The 16,794-nt window shown below is 41.5% G+C and overlaps 1 protein-coding gene across 8 annotated transcripts in view; it reads right to left on the minus strand.

Moving 5' to 3' along the window:
- Positions 1–431: 431 nt before the first annotated feature.
- Positions 432–16,794, minus strand: part of ACSL6 (acyl-CoA synthetase long chain family member 6) — a 55,110-nt gene continuing 38,747 nt past the window's right edge. For 6 of the 8 annotated variants that reach the window (XM_066560110.1, XM_066560112.1, XM_066560114.1 and 3 more), the window contains 11 exons: positions 14,313–14,525; positions 11,680–11,814; positions 10,442–10,576; positions 8,605–8,700; positions 7,707–7,779; positions 7,215–7,303; positions 6,542–6,658; positions 6,160–6,303; positions 5,337–5,438; positions 4,305–4,376; positions 432–2,267 (listed from right to left, as the gene is read on the minus strand). In XM_066560110.1, coding sequence (XP_066416207.1) covers positions 2,127–2,267; positions 4,305–4,376; positions 5,337–5,438; positions 6,160–6,303; positions 6,542–6,658; positions 7,215–7,303; positions 7,707–7,779; positions 8,605–8,700; positions 10,442–10,576; positions 11,680–11,814; positions 14,313–14,525 — 1,317 coding nt within the window. In that variant the 3' untranslated portion in view covers positions 432–2,126. The remainder of the gene's footprint in view (positions 2,268–4,304; positions 4,377–5,336; positions 5,439–6,159; positions 6,304–6,541; positions 6,659–7,214; positions 7,304–7,706; positions 7,780–8,604; positions 8,701–10,441; positions 10,577–11,679; positions 11,815–14,312; positions 14,526–16,794) is intronic. The other 2 variants (XM_066560116.1, XM_066560117.1) reach the window with 2 other exon arrangements.

Raw genomic sequence — 16,794 nt, forward strand, 5'->3', positions numbered from 1 at the left:
TGTACTGAATTTAATTCTCCATTGCTTTGAAGGTTGTGTATGTAATGACTGTCTTCTGGCTGATACAAAAAGGATATGAACTAAACTTCAATGAGATAAAAATCCTTTATGACTTGACCCAAAGAGCCAGATTTTATGCAATAATCCCTATCCTCCATTGACGTGGCAAATTCCCCAGGGATGCTATTGCTGCATACATCAGTGAAAAATTATGATACCATCAGATCTCAGATATTTCTTTACTTGCTTTGGACAGATATGAGTCACTGCACTGAAATCAAATGAGGAGTCAGATGCATAAAGGGATTCAGACAAACGCACATTTGATAAATCAAACTGCCACGTTCTTTGAGTCATTATGTTACTGATATGGTTTCCTCTGTATCATTTTATTCTGAAATCACTGCAATAAATCAGTCTTCGTAAAACACTAACTTATTAATTCAATTTATTTCATTTGGAAGCATGCAACAGAAGTTCAGAGAGAAAATAAGATACTGTTTAGATTAAAAATTTAAACTTTTAGCTTCAGAAGTCTACAGTGGATTCCACTATAAGAGAGAAAATAAGTGTGCTTCCACTGTCCTAGCAAAGATCTAGCAGGCACAGCTCCATGCTAGCATGTACTGGTGCAACAAACATCAGCTAGTAAAAGACACAGATATTTAGGACCCTGTTTAGCAGAAAGAAGCTATCAACAGTCCATGTATTCAAGCAACTTGACATGACAGTTTTCTCTTTGCCTTGTACCGTGCTTTGTACCAAGAGAGAGCTCTAGAGTCTGTTCCTACTCCTTGTGAGACTTATCCCCTTTCTGATGACCACAGAAATGTAAGGTTTTATCCAGACAACTTGCTGGTTATCCCAGAGAGGCCATTGGAGGTGATGCCAATGGGATTTGATGCTTCCAGATGTCTGACCATAAAGACATTCCCGTAACAGGCCCTTCTGCCACCACATCCACTGTTCTGCCTTGCACAGCAATGGCCAACACAGCCTTTAGCCCATCCCCATGAGTCTTTTGGGGCAGTATTGCTTCCCCTTCCATGGTCAGATAAAGGATAGGATGCCCTCCACTGCTGCATCTCAGGCTGGCCTTTTCCCAAACCTTTTCATTTTGCTAAGCCCCATCCAGAATCCCAGCTTATTCCTTGTGCTCCATTTCTTTAGCGCTGTTTCTGAAGGGAGTTAGTCCAGCTGGACTATTTAGTATTAGCAGCATGTGAAGTAATAAATTAGGGATTGGGAGCATATGGATTATCGTGAACTCCCACCTAAAGCCACCACAGAGCCAGTGATGCTTTTGCAATCTTCTCCGTTTGAGCAGTTCAGATGTCCTTGAGTGCACTGGACTGAAAGAGCCCTATGCAGAATCTGCAAACCATGGATAAACTGTGTTTGGATGAAAAGGAAATAGAGGGAATTCTGTGCTATTGCTTCCTACCCTGTTCTTGTCATTTCCAGGTAACATGAATCCGTTAGATGTAATATACTATTAGGTCTATTAAGTACAAATAGTGGGAAATTCCTTCCTATTTCTGTTCTGATTGTTAAATCATCAATGATTAAATCAAATCAATGTCATTTATGTCCTGAAAAATATAAAAACTATCACTTACTATATAAACCAATATCCAGCTTGAAGTTCCAAATCAGAGAAAATAGACTTTTACTTTCACCATCAGTCACTGATTATTTGAGGTAGACCACATTATTGAATTACTTATAATTTTAGTTTCTAATATATTAGGTTGTATACAATCAAATATCAACAGACATACCTGAATTTTTCCCTATTTTAACTAGAAATGTTTGTAGTTATTTAAAAGATATGCTTCCATCATTTACTTGGTCATAGATTGAAATTTCTGCATATTTTGTGTCAATTTAGCATAACTTTTAATAGTGCCTTACTGTATACCTAGAGTAAAAAAGAAATTGTATCACACCTGATGGCAAATAGAAGGGAAAATATGGTTAGTGATGAAATCCTAGAAAAATGAAAGGCTCAAATGTAAGATTCAGATGCTTATCCATTTCAGCAGTGTTGTTCTGGCTCTGTAGTTTTCGAGTATTATTCTAATATTGCTATGAAGTCCATTACTCAGAAGATTCTTCCTGTGATTTCAGATGGAGATGCTTGAATATAGCTCTTCTATTTGTTTTTTGAAGTAATCTCTCAGTTCTGGTCTTTTAGCCTTTAATGTTGGTGTCAACAAACCGTTTTGCACCGAGAACATATCAGAGTGAATATAAATGGCTTTGACCTAAAATAAAAGAGGAATATATTTATAGCAAAGGTTACAGGCATCACACTGAATAAACATTAATTTTTTTCCTGTGCTTCCCTCTGGTGGTGCCTCAAGTCCAGGGCACTCTTCTGCTGAGTCCCCAGGATTTCCATCCCCTGCCCACAGAAGGGAGCTCTCCAAGAGAATGAGCACATAAATTGCTTTTGTGTATGAAAGCAAGGCCAGAGCACAGCGAGGCAGCACACAAGGGCCAATGTGAGATCATCACTGCAGTTTCACACAGCTGAAAGGCAGTGGGGAAGAGGGCAAGGGCAGGGAGTTGGGCTAGGAAACCTCAACTTAACCCCACTGCAAAAGTAAACAGGACTAATTCAATATTGCAAAATTATCATGAAGCTTTTCAGGCACAAAGCGTGTACATGATGATCATCTTTAGCTGGTTAAAGTGATACAGATCTTTCAGCCGGTGCAAATGGCATTTCACAAGGCTGCCCTTGTTCGAGGCAGTGGCTCTGAGCACAGTGGGGAGCCTGGCAGCACAGATGGGAGTGAGCTTTTCCTCCCCGTGCTGGTGTGGGGGAAAGCAGAAAACTGCTGCGTGACTGGTCAGAGCCCACCAATTTAAGACAAAATTCCCCAGCCATCTGCTGCTTTTGTGATTCCCCAGGCCAGACTGCTTTGCAGTTTGTTTGGCTGGGAGCTGCAGCAATATAGGCTGCAAATCCATTTTCCATTCCTTAGATATGTGATTCATCTTTCCCTGCGAGCATCGTGGTCCAGGCCCTGCCCCCACGCAATCCTTCATAAATCAGTGTTCACACTATTAATGCTCTCCTGTTTGCTGCACTAGCTTTCTGATCCTGGAAGCTGATGGTTATAGAAGTCAGCCTGTCATTCCCAAGACAGAAATCCAAGGTGCAGATGAGGATGGGGATGATAAAGAGTATACCCATAAACAGGGGATCCCATTCCATATGAATATTACCCACAGTATTTGGCTCAAAATTTGGTTTTAAGATTACATATTGCAACAAAGATGAAGTTTTGAAACACTTTAATTTTGAAAATGGTATCATTTTTTATTCTATTCTCTTATTATTTTATTCCAATATTTAGAAAGATGACAAGTCTTTCCTCACTACTTTATACTTTATTAATTGTAAACTGCTGGTGGAATCAATTACTTGAGGATATTTCATACTCTGAAGACCATGGCAGAGGCAAACAAGACTTACTGGCACAGACAATTATGTGCATTAAAAACTATGCTTTTTACTGAATTATTTTTAAATAAATTTCTTTTTGCTGCCATTTCATTTGCATAGGTAATTGAGAAATTAAGAATAATAGGGTTATGTTTAATGATGCTTCTGCTCCACTCCAATATGGTGAATTACTCATTAGAATTATCACCCAGAAACAGTCTGAACAAAAGCAAAAAAGCCCTTGCTAATTATATGTAATGATTAAGATGTTTGGTTTTCTCAACAGAAATAAGCATTTGACATTTTAAAGTAGGGTGGATAATTTTTCTGTGTTTTTAATGCTATACAGACCACAGTTGATTTCAGATCTCCCCTTCTGAAGTGTTTGTAGCTCTATTGCAGAAATATTTACACAAGCAGGAAAGAACTAGTGCCCAGACTAAAGATAAAGAAACCAGCATCATTTCAAGGTCAGGTATAAGAGTAGTAATTAGTGACCCAATTTCTAACAGAGCTTTCAGTGGCAGAAAAGTCAGACTCCTACAGATGTTTATCTTGACCTCTGGTTTTCTGGAGATTATCCATGTCCCTGATTAAGATTTTGACCTCTGCACCCAAAACTTTCACTAAATTTAATTCAAATTTTAAACATAGGTGGGAAGCAGAATGGCAGCAAATACATTTTTCTAAAGGAATAAATACAGCTTGCCAGCAATAAAGCTCTTTCCAAAAACATCATGTGCAGCTGCAACAAAGATTTGTAGTAACATGATAGATGCTGACAAATCCCTCTTCTGTACAGACAGATGGCCTGTCTGAGCACACTGAAGGATGTGTTTCATTTTACCTGCTCAAAGGATTGAAGCCCACTCTCCTTCCCTAACCGTACCATGTCTTCCATTATCGCTTGCTGCAGTTCCTGCATCAAAACACAGAAATTCCTCATGAGCTACCATAGCCAACCTTACATGCAATTAATGTTCACTGTTCACCAAAAAAAGTGTTTCTGAGCAAAGTCCAAGTGCCTTACTAACAGTTAGTATGTAATTAGCAAAATTCTGTTGTAATGTATAAACATTACACTAAGTGTGGTGATGTTAAGTGTCTCCTTGGTATGAAAAGTAAGGTTCTATTTTCAAACCAGCAATGTGACATAGCTGTTCAATTTACAGTCCTTCAGCCATCTGCCAGACTTCAATGCAGAATCACTGCCACAGACACCAGTGGAATGGTTCAGTGGCATCAGTATTTACTGATGTGATCCAGTGCAATTCCTCAGTATTAGAGAGCATGTGTCTATGACTGGGGTCCTTTTTATAGAATCATAGAATGTCCTGAGTTGGAAGGGACCCACAAGAACCATGGAATCCAATCCCAGTCCTTCATAGAACAGACCAAGAGTCATACCACGTGCCTGTGAGTGTTATCCAATTGCTCCTTGAGCTCTGTCAGAATTGATGGTGTGACCAGTCCCCTTCCAGTGCCCGGCCACCCTCTCTGGGAAAATATCCTTTTCCTAATATCCAACCTAAACCTCCTCTGACAACTTCAGGCCCTTCCCTCTGGTCCTGTTGCTGGTCACCACAGAGAAGACCAGCAAGAAGTTTTGTTTAGTTGTCTTATTTAAGAAATCTAAGCAAACACAACCTCTCCTCCTGCTGCACTGCTGTTCTCTGCAAGAGAGACTCTTTCCCCCCCCACACCAGTGCTGGCAGAGCTTGGTACCACCAGTCAACACATATCACTGGATCCAGGTCAACCCTGCTGAATGTTCAGTGAGGAAATAATTGTTGTCACTGAAATTGTCATTCCTAGACACAATATTGTGCACACATCATGCGACAGCAAAAAAAAAAAGGTCTGTACTGCAGATACAAACCTTATTTTTACAGAGTTCTGCATATGTTCCTTCAAACCCTCTTTTCTTTGCCCACCCTGGCATGACTTCAGAATCAGGAACCACAATTCCCACCAGGAAGGCCTGTAGGTAAAGGAGAAGGAGAGTTGCAGGCTAAAGCTGAACCATATTCCAGGCTCCACATTGAAGTGAATACACAAGACAGCTGAATTTCTGCATGTTTACTACTTCTTGTTTAATTATGTCAATCATTTGCTAACATATTGTCATGAAGTACATTCTGATGCCTGTGCCTTTTTCTCAGATAAAAGGCTGTCTGTGACTGCGTTTACCAGCAGATTTAATACCCTCAGCTGGGTTTGTGCTCCTCCTGGACATTAATAACTCACATGGCCCTGCAAATCCCAGGCAAACTCTGATGCCAAGTGAAGGCTCATGCTTGTGAGCCTTGAATGCAGAGGATGAATTGCCATGGCTTCAGAAGCTGTAAGTGTGTGTATAAATGTGCAAATTAACAGAACAAGATTGGTCAGAATGGGCAGGCAATGTTAGGGGCAGCAGTGGCTTTGCCTTTTCCTGGCTTACCACAGGCATGGTGGCAAAGGACAACATTGGAGACCCCAAGAGTGACACCAAAGCCAACTTAAAAGCCTGATCTTTGGTCACAGCATTCTCTAAGCTGCTCAGGATCACACCAGCAGCTCAGTTCCTGCCTGGCTGTCAGCCAGCTCCAAAGCAGGAGGGAGACAGTGTGGCATGATCCACTCACATTTTCCCTTCGTTCAAGCCCAGCTCTGTCTTCTAACTACTAAGAGTAAAGATTTTCTGAAAGCTTGGTTTGTACCTGCAGGCTGTCTCCATGGACATAGATCTGAGCAACAGGGTCACTGCGGATGTAGATATTCTCTATCTTCTCTGGTGCAATGTATTCTCCCTGAGCAAGTTTAAAGATATGCTTTTTCCGATCAATAATTTTAAGGGTCCCATTCTGTTAGGAGAAAGAAATGAGAATTCCCAGAGAAGTTATTTAACCACAGAAACTCAGCAAGCTGTCTGTCTTTAACAGAGATTTCAATTGCCTGTTGTGCTTTCAAATGCTTATTCTGCCAAATATAAACTCAATCCTTTGTAAAGATAGACCTGCTTGGAGACCTAAGTTCAGCCCTTGAAAATTTACTTGGGATAACACAATTTCCCTAAGAACTCTGAGTGTGTCCAGTACGCACAGGTAACCATTTTCCAATGTCTCCTGTGTGAAGCCAGCCCTCCTGGTCCAGTGCCTCAGCTGTCCTCTCTTCATCTTTTAAGTAACCTTTAAACACATTGGGTCCTTTCACACAGATCTGCAAAACAACCAGGGATGATGATGAATTATTTTCTCATTCTGCTATAAATATAAGTTAAGTAGCAACTCACTAAATTTGAAATATTTTAATGACTGTGCTCCATGAAACTAAAATAGATTGGGTTATTAAACTATCTATGGATTTTTTTTAAGCTAATGGAAATATGAAGTAGGCTTTGCAAAACTGATTTGTTTGAAGTTGATTTGCATTCCATTTGCAGTTAAAAATAAAATTATTTCAATAAGTTTAATTTTTGTGTAGTATAGAAATCACAGCAATGTAGAGATCACAGCAATGTAGAAATCATAGCAATTCAGCTCTTCTTAGCTGAACAAATTCAGTCTTAGCAGTTTAAGGAATCAGGCTGGAAGTACTGCCACAGCTCCTTTTTCATTAATTCTTTACTGCTCTATTGTTAAACTTCCATTTCCTTTCCTGATTGCACGATGCAACCCATCAGCAACCATGCACACTACAAAGGTCAAATGCTTCTATAAACTACTTCATACAGTGTTAACTAGTGAGAATTTGATATAAAAATGTGATTTGCTACCTCTCCTTCTCCTTTGGAAGCAAAATAATTCAGTTCTTCCACATCCTTCAATCTGATTAAGTTACAGGGCAAAGGGGCTCCTACATGACCTGGAAATCAAAGTTATCAAGTCACTTGTCATCTCTCCTATAAACAATAATTAGCATTTTATCAATAGTTACTTGCATAGTTGTAGATACACTGGATGTTCTTGCAGGAGCTGTGTCTGTATGCAGAAATAATTTACTTAATTAAGGTTTTGCACTATTAAAACTAAATATCAACACCTCCTCTTTAGATATAAAACCTATTCTGAAATAGCATAGAGTGGTTTGGGTTGGAAGGAACCTTGAAACTCATCTCATTCCAACCCCCTGCCAGGGGCAGGAGCACCTTCTACTAGATCAGGTTTCTCCAAGCCCCATCCAACCTGGCCTTGATATTACAGTCCATAATTTCCTAAAGGAACGTGCATTTCTTTTATTTCTTCAAATGGTGGAAGAAAATAATTACCTGATGTCCAGTCACCTGGAGTTGTAAAGGTGCATCCAGCTGTGCATTCTGTTTGGCCATAGCCTTCATAAACCTGACAAAGAGACAAGTATCTTTAAAACATCATAAAAGATTTTGCTATTACAAACTGAAATCCCAAGCATTGCCCTGTGTTGCACAGTCCTGTGAGCTGAGCCTGCAGCTGCAGTGTGTGGTTGCCCATTTGCCATGTCCCTGGTAAATGGGCAACCACACACTGGCTTCTACTGTGTCTACAAAATTCCATTTACATAACTAGGAAAGACCATGGCTCTATATCATTGAAAATAGGGAGATGATGAGTTGAGCACTTAGCCTTTGATTCAGGACATATGGTACACTATGAGAGGAACTTATTAGTGGGAAAAACAGGTATTTTTGTGGGACATTTTGAAAATCCACCTTTTTTTTTCCTGACTAATTTTAGGCTCTCAAATGAGACCTTTCAGTTGCTCTGGGCTTCCTCTCACAGAGAAATAATGCAGTGTTCATCTGATGTCTGAAGATTAGCTCTCTCCATTTATATATAGAATAAAACTTGTGTAATGAAGTTCCCAGCACTTGCACGAACACATTTAATTTCACATACTCAATTTGGTGCTGAGAGGTGGGTGGGATGAGCCTGTGGGGTTTTTCTGGGAGATGCCCAAAATGAAAACATCTCTTGCCTGTTTGTTGCTGCCATCCTAGGGCTGTTCCCACCTCACTGAGCTCTGGGTGTACCAGAACTCCGTGGCTGCCTCAAGCCCTGCTGTTCTATCCATCCTGGTACAGCTGTCCTAAATGCAGTTCTGAGGGTCTAACCCATCTCCTTTCCTAAACACCAGGCATTCTCTTGCTAGCAGTGGATGAACACCCCTGAGCAGGCACACAAACCCACCTGGCATCCGAGGGCTGCGCGGAGGAAGCCCAGGACAGTCGGGGACGCGGGGGCAGCGCCTGTCACTATCATGCGGACACATCCCCCAAGACTTGCCTGGTTGGTAGCAGGAGGAAACAAAAGAAAGCATCAGAAGCTACTGCAGATGGCAAAACCATGAGCTTGCACAAAATGCTCTCTCTAGGATGGATGTGCAGGATTTCCTGCCCATGGCGTGGGGTCAGAATTAGATGAACTTCAAGGAGTCTTCCAACCCAGCCATTCTGTGGTTGTGTGATGAGGCCATCTATGGAAATATGAACTAGCTCTGAAGCTTTCCTGAGGGATAAAAGCCCATTCAGTGTACAGAGACAGGAGTGCTCATGTCCCTGGCAGGACAAGCTGATCAGCCTGGGCTCCTGCAACTGCGGTGCTTGGGCAGGGTGCAGACCTAGTTCTGGGAACTGCTGGGGAAAACAGACTCTTCCCCATCCAGTCTTCTTTGCTTATTTACACCTCACTGGTTTTAATGAATTGCCTCCCAAACCCTCTAAAATAATGTTGTGCCTTTTTTAAGGCAGATGACCTTCAAATATTTCTGGAGGGTATTACATCAATTCCTGTGTCCTATTTCACTTCTTTCTCCTCCCCCTTCATTTCCTTTTCTTTATTCTAGAAGTAAAAAAGAAAACCCAGCACAAAAGAAAACAACTGCTGACTGAGTCTGCCCGTCTCGCCAGCCCTTGCATCAATATGCAGCCTGGCTCGCTCCTGGCTGGGTGAGCTCTGCTATCTTTGCACACTGAGGACAACTAATCCACAGACCACAAGTACAGTCAGTTTCTTTAGTTAAAAATAAAGTGGCATGTCTCCAGATAAGTCATCCGATTAAAAAAATGAAGTAATTAGAGCCTCCTGGAGTAGTACAGAGCCCAGAAAAACCTGGTTTAAAGCCAATTGAATATCTTTTTAACTGAGATGCGTGGGAAGCAGAAGGGCATTCTGATTTCTTTATTCATGGTTGCTAAACCATGATTCATGTGTGCATTTTTCTTTACAACTTTATTCTTTTCCTAGGAAGAAAAGTGGGTTTGAATATACCCAACTGCAACCCAACCCTAAGTCCAATACTATTTGTTGAGATTTTCCAGAAAACTTTCGAGCAGCATCTCTTTGATCAGTGACCTCCTTTTCATGACCACCTTTCTGAACTTCATCCCTAGATACCTTTCCTTCTCCCTCTCTCTTCTATCTGAGAGCTGTAAAAATTTTTTGGCACTATTCCATAAATTAGTGATTTCTTGGTGCTGCTGAAGAGGGATGAGGCAAATGTCATCGTAGCTTGCTTTGTGTTTCTCTATTTCCCTCTGAAAAGTTATCCCTGAGAGAATGGAAATTTTGACATTATGCATGGTGCTTAAAAACAGAAACAAACAAAAAAACAAAAAAAGGCAAAACTTCACTAGCAACAAACTGTGCTCAATTCCCTTTTTCTATTCTATTTTCCAATCTGTTGTTCACTAGTGAGTAGTGATTGCCCACAGTTCATCATCAGGCAAGTGGACTACAGTGACTTTAAGGAATCATAGAATTGTTAAGGCTGGAAAAGACCTCTAAGCTCATCAAGTTCCTTCATCAACTCAGCACCATCTTCACAACTAAATTATGTCCTCAACTGCCACATCCACCCCCTTTTGTAACACTTCCATCACTCTCCTGGGCAGCCTGTTCCAATACTTGACAGCCCTATCCATGAAGAAATTTTTCCTACTGTCTGAGACTGCCTTGTCAAAAAACTAGTAATTGCTAGAAGAAGCAAGAGTTCTTTGACTTCAGACTCACTTCTCGAATCACTTACCTGTATCTTATTAAAGAAAAGTTTATCCCACAAACTGTCGTTTCTAATGATGCCATTTCGAACTTCGGCCTTTTTCCGTCTGGCCGCAAATTCCAGGATCCAGCGCTTGAGGGATGTGTCAGCCTGGCTGAAGATCTGCAGGAGCACAGGATGGCAGATGAGGTGTCACAGAGGAGAGGGAGCACATCAACACCTCTTCTCCCCATGACACCCCACACAGCCAGGTGGGTACAGTTACAATTGCAGTACAGGTAAACAAGGCTACACTGGGGTTTGTTAGTGGGGAAAAAGGAATGATGTGTTTTGCTCCATTCCCTATTGCACACGTGGGTCCTCTGGGGAGAAAAGACAGGATGGTGGTGCAGGCTTCAACTGGATTGACAAGGCTGCTCTTACTATATCATTTCTGTGATAGGATTCTGTAAAGTTCATGCAACCTGAGCAACAGGCAATGAGCAACATGAACAGGTATCAGTGGTGGCTGATGTGGTGATGGGGGCTTCATTTACCTGAGCTCAATCAGGCACCAGCACAAACTCCACCTCAACAAATGAGAAACCCCCAGTGCCTGTCCCATTAATAAAGCACAGAAGCCCTGACCTTTGGGAAAAATTACATCAGGAGCTTGTGCTTAAGCTTGTCTTTAGCAGATAAGTCTTCTGAGGAATAAATATTCCCAGCTAGTCAAACAGATTTAACATGATGACCAGACGTGCCTGTCTTAAATACCCTGCAATACCTTTACCTTAGTTTTAAAGATTTCTAAATCCAAAAGCCACTGTCACATTTACACTGCCTAAATCCTCAAAGACTTTTTAAATTTTCTGATTTCCAGCTGTTGTTGCCACCAGAACAAGAGATTTGAGTTTCAAATCTGGTTGAAGGGCACAAAAAGTCCTTGTGCAGCCAGGTTTGACTGATGTTTCTGTGTTGAAAAAAATCCTGTATCTCTAGAAATGTCACTGGTAATTTTAATGAGAACAAGGTAGGAAGCTAATACAGAAGGATTTCATACTCATGTGTGATAGCTGTGTCTGGAGTCTGTGTAAGTCATAATAATAGACTTAGACACTGAAGGAGCTGTATCCATTACACAGGGTGAGAATGTGTCTGCAGCAAGGCAGAAATAGTGTCACCTGCTTGAGAAATCTCCATGACTAAGGGGATTCTTCCACATGAGTAGTAAAGGGACATAAACTCCATTGTTCCAAAAAGAGTAAAATCAAAATGCAGCTCACCTTGTCATACATTCTGTTCAGCAGCCGTGGCACGACAGGGAAGATGGTTGGCCGCAGTGCCTTCATGTCGTCAGACAGGAGGCGAATGTCGCCTTGGAAGAAGCCAATTCGCCCTCCGTGGCAGTACACTACAGACTGATGGGGAGAAAGAGGAACACATGTAACCCCTTGGCTTTCAGTTCCCAAAGCAAAGCATTCCTCTCCCAAGCGCAGAAGCTCCTTTTCTGAATTTCTGCTCTGCAATGTGGCAAAAATGGGACTTTGGAAATACAGTAAAGTAACAATAGATTTTGCGCTGGAGTGAAATATCCAAATAGGTCTGGGCATTTTTCAGGACAAGGAATTCAGCATCCACCAAATTTACCACTTGTTGTGGAAGAACAAGGAATCAAAATTTTCTGAAGGGACTTCCCTTCATCCCCTGCATATGGGGATGGAGAAGTCCCAGTTAGGGTCAGAGTCTGGATCAGAACTTTCCTAAAGCCCAGCCCTCCCATAGCAGCTCACAGCATGAGGACCTATCAATACAGAAATGCAAAGTAAGAAACATCATAAAACACGGAGCAGCAGCCAATTTTTAGATGTTAATACTTTAGTTTTGTTTAAATACAACAATATAAACTACGTTAGCAATACAGTGCCTGATCCTGTATCCCAGAAATAAAGCCCACTTAATGAAAGGTGCTTGATTTGTATGGAAACTACAAATCCAGAAGCCTTGTACTTGAAAACAAAGCAGGGTGTTTTCCTCATCAGCAGAATGGAGCCCAATATGTGAGATGGGGCAGAGGGGCTGCTGGCCATGAGCCAGCTGGTAGCTGGTTACTGGTAACCAGTAACCCTGCCAAGGAGCCAGCACAGACTGGGGCAGTCTGGCATTTTATCACTGAAGAACATTTGGAGACCAGCACTTCTCCCATGGTTTTACAGTGCATGGAGGAGAATGTCCTCAGCAAGTGCCCCTGTGATGCCAGAGCTGAGCCCAGCCTTTCTGAGTAGACTGAAAACTTCAGCTCCCTTTTGTGGGCTTGTCTTCCCCTAATAAGTAAATAAGTTGAAAATTCCTTAAGAGACAAGCACATCTTTTGTGCAGCTCCTAAAATTCTGCAGTACTAACCAAATTGCTCTCACTGCTCTGTCAGGCAGTTAGAGACTGTCTCCATCAGCTGAAACCACAGGAATTTTACACATGTGATGTGGGTTTAATGAAAATCACACTGCTGAATCTGTGCTTTACACTGCACATGAATTGAAATTAAAAAAAAGTAACCAGTGTGGTCATTGGGAACTGGAAATAACAACTAGAAATTATTAGCTTTAAAGAATGTATCTGTATTATTTTAATTGTAAATTCCAGGAATGAAAAATGCTGGCTAAAACTAGGGACACTGATGCAGTGCTTGCTGTTCAAAAAGCTTTTGAAAATTACTTTTTAGCCCTTTTGAAAAAATCTTTATATTAAGCTGTTTCAGATGGGAGGATAAACCTGAACATCCTTTGGAGGCTGTCCCTTTCAGTACAGCAAGGTCCTGTGAAATGAAAGCATTTTCAATGTTTCTAATGTCTTTCTGCCCACCCATCAGATGAGTTTTGAATAATTATATTCTTGTTTGCTTAACAGTGCTGGCACACTGACCAACTTGCCTTGCAGGTGGAGAAAGGCTGGGCTGTAATTCTCTAAATCTTTCATGGGCTTTTACTTCCAATTTGTGAGAGTTTTAACAGGGAAAAATATATTATTTCTGGCACAGATGTTACTAAGAAGTGGGAGGTTTTTATTCAGATGCTTGTCTGACTCAAGAGAGTGTGCTTTCAGCCTGAAACAGGCCTCTCTGAGAAAGTACAGAGCTGCAACTGGATCCAGATCCAACCTTCACATACTGGATCTATTTTAAGTTTGCAGCTTCTCAGGCCAGGAGACTTGATGTGACTGTCTCACCTGACTTGCCTAACTCACCAATTGCAGCACAAGTCAAAAAGAGACATGAAGTCAGTTCTGTGGGCTGGCAAGGACTTGAATCTGCCATAATTCCTGGGGGACACAGGCTCCAGTGAATGGAGCTGCCCTGCACCACATGCTGCCCTGCCAGGAGGATCATGTGTCTCACCATGATCTCAGTTTCTTCTTTTTCAGTATCTGCCAGGCTGGTTTTTTCGGTTTTTTTTGGTTTTTTTTTTTTTTTTTTGGTTTTTTTTTTTTTTTTTTTTTTGCAGATCATGTTATTTATGCAAAAAAATCATTTTAGCTAATGTAGAAAATGGCATGAAATTATCTTGACTCACACGACACCTCACCCTAGAGTGCTGTGAAAATCTGTCCCACAAACAGTTCAGGTAGCAGTAGCCATGAGCTGTGTGAGCCATGAGTCTGGCTCATTGCTGGAGGGCTGTTTTTCAATCCCTGAGCCAGGTGTAAGCTGGAAAACTTGGGAAACTCTCCTGGCCTCGCTCTGGACTCACAGCCATGTCACTGAGACCATGGCTCTGGTGTTATGCATGTGGCACTTCTGGAGTACAAGCCTTTTTAGTGCTACTAAAGATATCGCTGGTTATTTAGTATTTTATTCATTTTATTTTATTTTTTTGTTTGTGGCGTGGAAAAAAGACTATTTCCACTGACACCATGACCTTACCTGTACCATTCTCTCAAACATGTGTGCTAAAGGCAAATAGGAAATGTGTACATCCTCACAAGTAGGAGACCACTGACTCTGGAAGAAAACACAAGGAGCCCCACGAGGCCTCGTCAGTTCAGGCAGGTTTCTTACCTGTATAACTCTTTCAAACATGTGAGCCAGAGGCAGGAAGGAGATGAGCACATCGTCCTGTCTCGGAAAGATCACTTTCTGCAGGTGGAGGGCATGGGAGACAGAAAGGAAAGAAACACTGACAGGAAGACAACAAGAAAGTCATAAAATAATAAAAAGAAAAATGGCACCAGAGGAGCAAAAGGGTAAAGATTGTCAAGAGAGGAGGGAGCGGCGGACACAGGGAAGCGTTAAAGCCACAGCATCATGGAGCTCAGTTAGCAGGAGGAGTAAAGAGCACGGAGATGTACACACAGGGCAATGCAGAGGGCTCTCCTTGGCAGAAGGCAGATTGTAGCCACGCTGGGAATGGAGGCTCACCCTGATGGAGAATCCCATTTTTATCCACTGCTTTCTACCAGGAGGTGCCGAGACCCTGATCTGTGCTCTCAGCTGTGCCAGGCAGCAGGATCCTGGTGCAAACCTGCAGGAGCCCCCAGGATCCCAGTGCTAACCTGCAGGAGCCCCCTGGACACCAGCAGGGCTCTGCAGGAGCAGCACTTTCCCACATTGCATCCAGCCCATTCAAAAATCACAGTGTTACTAGAGTCAAAATTAGCCATTTTTTCCCTTTTTCTTGGGTTAATCATTGGTTTGAATCAATGTGTTGTAAAGCTAATGATTTAATCTTAGGCTTCAAAAACTAATTACTTCTGTTAGTGTTTCTCATCATTTTAAGTGATTCAAATATTTTAAGGGCATTACGACTGTCCCATAGACAGGGGAAAGAAGGGAAGAGGGGAAGAAAAGTGATCAAAGTCTTGATTTTGCCAAGTTTTTAACTCTCTCTTGAAGGCTGGAATAAACAAAGGCCCCAAGAGCCTTACCTAACCCATTCCCCAAAGAAAATAACCTTTCTGCCTGCATCTCCTAAGGAACAGCTTGCTGTAATACTATGGATTAGAAAAACTGAAAGGTTGACTACCCAGTAATTTGCATCAAGGCCAGTGGTTAGTGGAAAATGGGTATAAAAATCTATCAGCTCACAATATTAACAGTTTATACCCACTTGCACCTCCACTGCTCAGAAAGAATCAATAGCCCCTGATCTGGGATACAGTGGAGGCAGACACAGGAGTTCATCCCTCAGGGGATATTTTATTGAAGTTAAATCTGGGCTGGTCAGATTTGGTTATGGCCTCCCAGCCATCACTACCAAAGTCAAACATCATTGACCATGTGGGTGTTCTCAGCATCCCATTTCATATTATTGTGTCTGTCAGTCTGAATGAAGCCATTAGGGCCTGCAAATCTATTTATACATTATTTCAATTTGGCTTCATTTTCTGCAAGCACAGTAATGCAAAACCTTTAATATAAACCAGGGTTTTCTTATTACTGCTGTAAGAGCCCAGACAAAATAATCTAGTTTTAAATCAGACCAAAATTATGCCATTGAATAGCATTTCACAGTCGGCACAGTTGTCCAGTTAAATGTAAAAATGCAAACAGCTTCTTGGTATTTGAGAACAACCTTATTATAAAGCTCTGGCTTAAAAATACATTTGGTTTTTAAAAATCACTGAACTAAGCAAAACTGCCACAAGAACTTGTAAACAACAAACCCACAGAACTTCTCGTTTTGTTTCTTTAATTTATACTACTTTCAAATGTTTCACACTTTACTCTATTTCATTACTATGGTCAGACATTACCCAAATCTTGTGGATCAGCTACAGGCATTTACCCTCTGCCAGCAATACTCTGGTGACTGGAGATAAATTTACAATCACACCAGACTTGGGGCTCAATCTGATACCTTTGAGATTAATCCCACTCCATCAGCAGAGGGTTCCACTCCATCAGCAAACACTAAATCCATTTAGTGGACCAATTCTGGAAGATGCCAATTTCCCTCAGCTCTAAATTAGTGCTCTTCCAAAATAAATGCCTGCCCTTAGAAGCTCAGGCCTCTCCACACCTCAGCTTCCATTTGTGCCTCTTGCTGCCACTGAAGCTCCATGCTGAGGAGCCCTCACTGGCATTTTGTGCTGCACACTGTGGAGGCACAGTCCTGCAAACATTGGAACATGTGAGTTCAGTGGCATTTCTTACATCACGTGGCTGAGTTTCTTTACACCAGTGGTCTGGAAATCTCAGAAAATTCCAGGATTAAAGTAAAAAACCTCAGTAATCTCAACATCAACAATAAGACCAGTATGAGATAACCAATTGTCCATCCTATGTGCATGTAACTACTTTATAGAATTCCTGTTCACTACCAGAAATTAGACTCTTTAGATTTGTTTTATATAAGATGTATAAAATCCTTACTATGTCATGGTCAACTGATTTTGCTTCTTATTTT

The sequence above is a fragment of the Molothrus aeneus genome, chromosome 15, assembly GCF_037042795.1.
Source record: "Molothrus aeneus isolate 106 chromosome 15, BPBGC_Maene_1.0, whole genome shotgun sequence".
Lineage (NCBI taxonomy): Eukaryota > Metazoa > Chordata > Aves > Passeriformes > Icteridae > Molothrus > Molothrus aeneus.